At 45.0% G+C, this 9,482-nt stretch overlaps 1 protein-coding gene across 1 annotated transcript in view; it reads left to right on the forward strand.

Moving 5' to 3' along the window:
• Positions 1-8,935, forward strand: part of IQCK (IQ motif containing K) — a 153,684-nt gene extending 144,749 nt beyond the window's left edge. The window contains exon 9 of the mRNA XM_023558807.2: positions 6,766-8,935. Coding sequence (XP_023414575.1) covers positions 6,766-6,821 — 56 coding nt within the window. The 3' untranslated portion in view covers positions 6,822-8,935. The remainder of the gene's footprint in view (positions 1-6,765) is intronic.
• The last annotated feature ends 547 nt before the right edge of the window (positions 8,936-9,482 follow it).

Consider the following 9,482-nt stretch of genomic DNA (forward strand, 5'->3'; position numbering starts at 1 on the left):
CTCCTTGACTGGTTGACTTTGTAAGTAATATGCAGTTGTTGTTGTTAGGTGCCATAGAGTTGGTTGCGACTCATAATGACCCTATGTATAACGGAATGAAATGCTACCCAGTCCTGCGCCATCCTCACAGTTGTTGCTATGTTTGAGCCCATGTTGTAGACGCTGTGTCAGTCTATCTTGTTGAGGGTTTTCCTCTTTTTCGTTGACCCTCTACTCCAGCAGGCATGATATCCTTCTCTAGGGACTGGTCCCTCCTGATGACATGTCCAAAGTACATGAGACGAAGTCTCACCATCCTTGATTGTAAGGAGCATTCTGGCTGTACTTCCTCCAAGAGAGATTTGTTCATTCTTCTGGCAGTCTGTGGTCTATTCAGTATTCTTTGCCAACACCATAGTTCAAATATATCAGTTCTTCAGTCCTCCTAATTCATAGTCCAGCTTTTGCATGCATGTGAGGCGATTGAAAATACCATGGCTTGGTCAGGTGTACCTTCGGTCATCAAAGTGACATCTTTCCTTTTTAACACTTTAAAGAGGTCTTTTGCAGCAGATTTGCCCAGTGGAATACATCATTTGCTTTCTTGACTACTGCTTCCATGGGCGTTGATTGTGGATCCAAATGGATTTTACTTTAAGTAATATCCTAGCATCTTTGTATCTTTTCACTTTTCTGGGTGAAATATAAATCCAACAAACTCACTGCCATCAAGTGGATTCCAACTCATAGCGACCCTATAGGACAGAGTAAACTGCCTCATAGGGTTTCGAAGGAGTGGCTTGTGGATTCAAACTGCTGACCTTTTGGTTAGCAGCAGAGCTGTTAACCACTGCTCTACCAGGGCTCTGTACATCCAACAGTGACTATAAAACACGTAGGTATAAAGCAAACACCCACGTAACCACCACCCAGGCTAAGAAATCAAACACTGTCCACATGTTTGAAGCCCCTTCCTCCTCTCCATGAAGCCATTTTCCCTAGCTTTTGTGGTAATCATTCTCTTGCTTTTCTTTAGTTCTTTGTACACATCCCTTGACATCCAGATAATAGAATCACATTATCTGTATTATTCTGTGACTTGCATCTTTCCTTCAACATTGTTAAACTAATCCAAGTTGAAACCGGTGACTATGTTTCATTTGTGTTCACTGCCACATATCACTGTTCAAATAGACACAATTTATCCAGCCTGCTGTTGATGGACATTTGGGTTGTTTCTGGTTTTCTGCTACTATGAGCATCGTAATTTGTGTCTTGGAAGAAGTAGGCCAGAATGCTCCTTAGAAGCAAGGATGGCGAGACTACGTCCCACATACTTTGGACATGTTATCAGGAGGGACCAGTCCCTGGAGATGGACATCGTGCTTGGTAAAGGAGAGGGACAGTGAAAGAGAGGAAGACCCTCAACCAGATGAATTGACACAGTGTCTGCAACAATGGGCTTATGCATAACAACGATTGTGAGAATGGTGCAGGACTGGGCAGTGTTTGGTTCTGTTGTACATGGGGTCGCTATGAGTTGTAACCAACTTGAGGGCACCTAACAACAACTTCGTCTCCCAGTACACGTACACGAGTTTCTCCAGGGGCTGCAGGATACCCTGCACGGTACGCCTGTGCATCTTCAGTTTCACTTGATAAGGCCAAACAGTCTTCCATGGCAGCAGCAGCAGCAATTGACAGTCCCCATATCCAGAGGTTCTGACTTCATCATCTAGGGTCCCCCTGCACGGGGCTGTTAGAAGCTCCCCAGGTGATTCTACCGTGAGACTCATTCCATCTACTTCCAGTCTTGACTTGCCATTTTGAAGGAGAGTCCCTAACATCCCTTCTGGCTCTCCTCCCCTCCAGATTTTTGTGTAATGATCTGAAAGAAATGGTAAGCGCCCTTTCCCAGGTGAGGCCAGAGAAGAGGGGATGGATAAGAGAGGTTATCAAAGAACTGACAGGAACTCATTTAAACACCCCACACAGGCACACAGAGGGATTCTTCCTTCAGGCAGAGGCGAGGAACCAAGAAAACCCAAGGGCTGAGAATTTCTCCCGGAAACCAGTCCCACCCTAGTAGCCACTAGGATCTGTCTGCTAGTTGTGGGCCAGACAGAAAGGCCTATTTCAGCTGGCTTAAATTTTGAGACTCACAGGCAGCCACCATGATGCCTCAGAAGTTGAGGGGAATTCTAGACTCCTCTGAACTGCACTGAGGATTAAGGGTCTAGTTTCCTTAAAGGGACTTAAAGTTCCATCGAGTCAGCCCTGACTCATGGTGACACTATGTGTGTCAGAGTAGAACTGTGCTTCACGCTGTTTTCAATGGCTAATTTTCTAGAAATAAGTTGCCAGGCCTTTCTTCCAGGGTGCCTGAGTAGACTAGAACCTCTAACCTTTTGGTTAGTAGTGTAGTGTGTTAATCTTCTGTACCACCAGGACTCCTAAAGTTTCTTCAAGTCTCTACCTGCCAGCACTTCCACGGACAGTGAGTCAGTTTCCCCTTCTCACACATAGTATCAGACCTCTGGCTGTTTTCAAGTCACCCTACTGATTTCTCTTGTAGCCAGTGACCATTAAGGCTCAAGTGATGTTAAAAGCCATACTAACCTAAAGGTTGGTGGTTCAAACCCACCCAGTGGTGCCATGGAAGAAAGGCCTGGCGATCTGCTTCTCTAACGATGACAGCCAAGAAAACTATACGGAGCAGTTCTACTGCGTAACACGTGGGGTCACCATGAGTAAGAACCGACTCGGCAGCAATGGTTTGGTTTACTTTACCCAAGGAGGGAGAAGGGTGACAGACCACAGGGCAGCCACTTTCAAAAGTTACAATGAATCCACACAACCACACTGCAATGTGTTTCTTCCTCTTGTTGTACATGAGGAATACAGCAGCTAGCTCAGAGAAGCTGAGAGCACACAGCTACAAGCAGCTAAGCCAGGATTTGAACCCAGAATGGTCTCTTTGTATCACACAGACAACCAGTCTCTAGTCCAACGACATCAGAATTTCTGGTGCAAGACCCAAGCACCGTTAAGTTTCAGAGCTCTCCAGGTGATTCTTGGACGCAGCCAGGGAAGAGAACCAGTGGTCTGTGGGTCTTAACGTTTAGCTTGCATGCGTCAGAATCACCTGGAGGCCTCTAAGATACAATTGGTCTCAAAGAGAATGAAGGAAATTAAAGGCTCAAAGACAAAACTAGTCCACAGACAGCTCACACGAACCATGGTTTCTTCTAACCTCAGGCCAGAAGAACTGGATGGTGCCCGGCTACCACCACCGACAGTTTTGACGAGGACATAATAGAAGGTCCTGGTTAGAATGGGAGAAAAATATAGAACAAAATTCAAATTCCTAAAAAAGGTCCAAATTCCTACTGGACCAATAGAGACCAGAGGAATCTCGAGACTATCGCCCTAAGATATCCTTTGAACTTGGAACTGAAGCTATTTCTAGATGTCACCTTTCAGCCAAATAATAGATTGGGTTATAAATAAACAATATTACCTGTGAGTAATGCGCTTCCTTAAACAATCAACTATATGAGACCAAATGGTCAACCTTTACCCAATAGCAAAGATGAGAAGGCAAGGAGAGGAAGAGAAGCTAGATCAATGGAAACAGAACAGAACGGAAATAATGAGAATGCTGACACACTGTGCAAATTGTTAGCAATGTCATGGAACAATTTGTATAAAAATTGTTAAATGGGAACTTAATTTGCTATGTAAGCTTTCACCTAAAACACAGTAAAGAATCATTAAAAAAAAAAAAAATCATCTGGAGGCCTTGTTACAGAGTAGAACTGAGGCCCACGGGTTTTCCCGGTAATCTTTATGGAAGCAGATCACCAGGCCTTTCTCCCGCAGCACCACTGGCTGGGTTCAAACTGCCAGCCTTTAGGTGAGTAGTCGAACACAAACCATTTGTGCCACCCAGGGAACTGTCCCCCAACCACACTTAGAGGTTTAAATTTAAGCCTGACACAAGTTCTCGAATGTACCTAATGGCGTGCTGGAGCCAGCTCTGTGAAAATGTGCACATCTCTTCCCAACTCCACATCCTGTCATCAGGCTGGTAGCTTCTGGCAAATGCTACAAATCAGGACACCCTCACCCCCCGCCCAACGGTTGTTCAACACTTATGAGCATATCACAGACCCAGTGGGATATGTGAGAGCACTTAGCAAGATGTGGTGTATCTTCATTTGTGAAGGGTCGTTAACTGTCATTATAATCAGGGTCTCAACAGTAGGCAATACTGGGGAAGCCAACACGACTTGTCCAAGGCAAGGTCATGGAGGCTCCGCAGACACATCCAAACCCCCTAAGGGACCGAGTTACTGGGCTGAGGGCTGTGGGGACCATGGTCTTGGGGAACATCTAGCTCAATTGGCATAACAGTTTATAATGAAAATGTTCTACATTCTACTTCAGTGTAGTCTTAAAAGCCTGTGAGCGACCATCTAAGATACTCCATTGGTCTCACCCCACTGGGAGCAAGGGAGAATGAAGAAAAGCAAAGACACAAGGAAAGATTAGTCCAAAGGACTAATGGACCATAACTACCACAGCCTCCACCAGACTGTGTCCAGCATAATTAGATGGTGCTTAGCTACCACCACTGACTGGGATAACAATAGAGGGTCCCGGATAGAGCTGGAGAAAAATGTAGAACAAAATTCTAACTCACAAAAAAAGACCAGGCTTACTGGCCTGACAGAAACTGGAGAAACCCTGAGAGTATGGCCCCCGGATACCCTTTTAGTTCAGTAATGAAGTCACTCCTGAGGTTCACCCTTCAGCCAAAGATGAGGCAGGCCGGTAAAACAAAATGAGACTGAAGGGGCACACCAGCCCAGGGGCAAGGATTAGAAGGCAGGAGGAGACAGGAAAGCTGGCAATAGGGAACCCGAGGACAAGAAGGGCAAGTGTTGACATGTCATGGAGTTGGTAACCAATGCCACAAAACAATATATGTACTAATTGTTTAATGAGAATCTAGTTCTGTAAACCATCTGAAGTACAATAAAAAAAATAACAGTTAGGGTCTCGATACATATAGGGTCTTCACTGTGGTTACCTGAAGAATTTCCGTATTCAGTGAAACCTGTGCCAGCTGGAACTTGATGGAACTGCCTGCCTTGGTTTTCCGGGTCTCGCAGGTTTTCTGCCTTTGTCAGGGTGCAGTCTTACCACTTTTCTATCATTTGTTTCAGTGGAGATATTTGAGTTTTCCTTCTCTGAAAGGTCTTGCAAGGTTTCCACCTTACACAGGTTCTGCTGTATTGTGGAACAATTTTCACTAAAAACATTTTTTAAAAAACTTTCCTCAACCAGAGGCTCCAAGTGTTAAAAAATATTCCTTCTGGTTTGACTTATCAAAAAGCAGTCACAAAACCAAATGAATACATCATGATTTGATAGTTATTCCCATAAAAGGTAAGAGGCTCCAGGGGCCTCCTTTCAAACGATTTCCTTCTCTGGCACCTGGGGTTTTTTACACACTGGGCATGGCCAGGATGGGGCAAGGTCTGCCTGGCTTTATACCGTGAAAGGAGAGGTAGGAAAGGAGGACTGGTATAAACCATGCAATTCCAAGGACGTGTGGAAGATGAAGACCTGGAAATTGCTTTTCCTGGAATGACCCATGACCGCGACCCCTTGGAATGTCTGTGTGTACCCCCAGTGGTGGGCGTACCCACGGTTTGAAGACTACTGGGCTCACCTATGCTGCTGAACACATTCAGCCGTTTGCAGCAGGATATACAGTAAAACCTGGGAAAGCTGGAACCTGTGTAAGGTGGAAACCTGACAGAGAAGGAAAACTCAAATATCTTTCACTAAAACAAGGGACAGAAAAGCGGTAAGACTGCACCCTGTCAAAGGCAGAAAACTTGTGAGACCTGGAAAAGCAAGGCAGTGCTGCTGAGTTCCGGCTCTGGCTAGTGTGTCACTAGTCGCTGAGAGGTCAGGAGACAGGCTTGACTGAGTCCTCTGCTGCGTGTGGTAACAGCCCTAAACATCCTCTCTGTTAATAATCGGAGTTGGTGACCTCACGAAGAATAAACTTTCGGGCATTAACACAGGAGGCAAGCAGATGAACACTAGCTAGCAGGAAAACATTAAAAAACAGAGGGTCCTAAAGAACCCCCACCCTCTGCAACACACACACACATACTCAAAGGAGTGGCGTTCTCAAGATCTATTTGGAAAGGCCTTTAATCTGTTCGGGATTGATTTCTCTCACAAATAGCACCGTACTTTGTGTTCAGCAGACTTTCCTGTTTGGCAGACTCAGGAAATTACCTGGATCACATTCTTGCCCAAACAGTGACAGACTAGAAAAGATTCTCTCTGACATTGTCACTGACCCCAGTGATATACCGAGTTTTTAATTTCTGGGGAGGAGGGGGGGAGAGCAGGGTGAGTGGTGACAGGTTGGGTTGAGTCAAGAGCCTGGAATCTGTCATCATCTTTTAGTAAAATTCCTCCCTTCAGTCCCCCCAACATGCAAAGCACACTTTTGACCTTTTTCTGAACCAAGAAAGGACATGAACGTGACTTGAAGTGCCTTTGAAACTTCAGGTGTTTCCCTAGGGGACAATCGCCCTGTATTCTTCTCTGGTGGATCCATAGGGCCAGAACCACAGTGTGTGCTTGGCACACTGGTCTCCACACACAGAAGTTTCTTGTTTCCAAAAGACAAGTCTATCTGGATATGTACTAAAAACCTTAAATCACTCCTGACTTTCTGCTCTCATTTCTTTGCAGTGAAATGCAAAATGGAGGACGATGAGGTGGCTGCAGCTAAGATCCCACCACCTTAACCACTGTCGATGTCTTTTCCAGTCTGAGCTCCAGGTACCCTGTGCAAGTAGAATGTCCAAATTACGTTTCCTCCATTTGTGATTTCTTTAATGATAAGACCCAGTACATGAGAAAGCGGAATCTCTTCCACCCAGATTGGGAGGATTCATTGCAAACATACTTTTAGTATAGTTTATCAGAAGAAAGTACCAAAGTCTAAACTTTATGCAAAACATCCAAAAATTTCATTCTTTCATCGAGTTAATCTCCTTAGCGCTTCTGGAGGCTCCTTCTATACCAACCACCACTAAAATGTACAGTTAACGGTAGTTCCAAGAAACATTGAAGTGCTCTTGTTACCAGTTTCCCAGCTGCCTTTGCAATTAAACTCCCAGATCTCTAAATTGGGTTTTCAGTTTACCTGGTGACTACTATCTTCATTAAAAAAAGACATCATTGCCTGTGACCATTCCCAAAGGAGGCAGGCTCTTAACTTTTACTGCAAACCCAACAAGATATGACACTTAAGCCCAGATAACAACAGTGAGAGGTCTTTGTTGTCTGGGCCCCACAATTATTATAGAAATTTCCTCATTTTATGGGTAAAGTTAACTTATTGCCCTCATTTGTTCTGTAGTTTGCTGTTAATCAGAATTCTCCCATTCAAAAATGCCAGACTCGCCCCAGGGCAGATTCAAAAGCCCTGAGTTGGGGTGGGTTGGGTTGTTTCGACAAGCTACCACACGTCTTAAGTAAATAGTAAAGCCTTTATTTGTGTTAAGAACAGCATTTTGAAAATAAAACCTATCTGCCTATGCTTTACAACCTTTTAAATTTGTAATATTTATATATAGTCATTTATGGTACACATTGATTGTCTTGAAACCTCTTTAACGATTTTTTTATAAGTATGCAACAGTCAGCCAGGGGAGGAGAAACATTATAAAACACACATTAATATATTTAATAAATATATATTATCTATCAAAAACGAGCCTTAGCTCTTTATCAATTAATAAAAAGCACCTGCCGAGAACTCCTGTAAGCTGGTATACTCATCGCATCATTGGATTATAAAAGCCACAATGCTCCGTTTCACTGGGGTTCAGCCTGAGTCATTCCACTCAGCCTTGGCTAACCAAGAAGCTGTTGACTGAAGACCATGCCAATTTCACCCTTGTTCAGGCAGCCCTGCCGGAGTCTGTGATGAAAGCACTGGATCTCCAGCTTTCAACCACCGGATCTTAAAACCTAGACACACTTGAATGAGACACGTAGAACTTTCCAGTTTGTAAGTTTTCAGAACTGATTCCCTCACTCCCCACCCGCCCTCCATCTGCAGCGGAGAACTCCAGGATGGAATGACAGTTTTCCATGAAAAGGGAGGACAGAGTGGCTGTTATAGTCCCCAAGTGATTTTAATAAACAGACACAGAAAGAGTTGTGCTTACAATTAGGTATTTTGATCACAGATGCTCTTCTTCCAATCATTTTCCGCAAACAAGTCTTGTTTACATAAACAGATCTTGAACAGAGGTGCCATTTAATCCTGTATTTAAACTCTGCTCCGTGGGGGCAGCTAGCAGCCACAGTCTTTTGGCAAAGATGGCTCTTTGTACTCATCAGGTGAAGTCACTAGAAAAATACGTTCTCTCCCTTCTCCCATCACGCCCCGCTTCCGCCCCAACTGTGAGGCCACTGAGCTCACTCTCGGTCTTAAGACCAACAAAAAACAAAACCCAGAAGCATAACAACACACCAGAGATTAAAAAGTGGGGGGTAGGAAGGGTCTCATTAAGTGAGTTTCCCGTGGCTTAAAGATGGCTCCACTTTTCTGGTGGTGAAAGGTTACTTCCCACTTATCACCACTTAGGCCGTGCTCACCTTGTACCTTTGGACAACAAAGAACTGAGAGACAAAGCGACCATGTGAACGGCTCCCTCTGCAAGGGGGGAGGCCTGTAGACCAAGTCACTGGCAGGATCATAGAGCTCCAAAGGACTCCAGGGAGCGGGGGTGAGCAACCATTTCCTGGCACGAGAATGTGTAAGGCTGTCGTTTTGCACTGGATTGGACTGAGGTGTTCGGAGATCTCTTACTCGCCAGAATACTGGGTCTGCATGCAACCACCCCCGCCCTCCACCCCCAGCCCAGGTCTTAGCATCTTGCCCTCCCACCCCTTCCCCAATACTGCAAGTTTTCAATCCACCCAATGTCGCTCTGCACAGAGGACTGAAATCTGATTTTCTAGAAGCAAGCACATGCTCTGGGCAGGGGCGGTGGTGCTTCTGGAAGTCAGGTAGGGGTGGCATTCTGGGGCCATGCTTTCTCTTCTTCATGCATGGGCGTACAAGGAAATGCTCTAGCTGGAAGGAACACTGGCAGGAGAGCCATAGCAGGGATGGCGAGACTGGCCTCGGTTTCCCCAGCACCCTACAAGGATGGGGGCTGGGAGGAGGGGAGGGGACACAGCAGAGACTAGGCCTCGAGAAAAATCAGGTTTATTAAAACATAGCTCAGACGTATTGGCTTATGAAGAGACCATTCCCCCCCCAAACACTAACCTTTCTCGTTTTCTTTAAAGGTTAAAGGCTTATGGGTTGTTTTATAGAAAAAAGCAATATAGTGATTAGAGTATATGCAAAAGGACCACCGTCATTTATACATTCCATGCCGTCAGCT

This window comes from Loxodonta africana, chromosome 12, assembly GCF_030014295.1.
Source record: "Loxodonta africana isolate mLoxAfr1 chromosome 12, mLoxAfr1.hap2, whole genome shotgun sequence".
In the NCBI taxonomy this organism is placed as follows: Eukaryota; Metazoa; Chordata; class Mammalia; order Proboscidea; family Elephantidae; genus Loxodonta; species Loxodonta africana.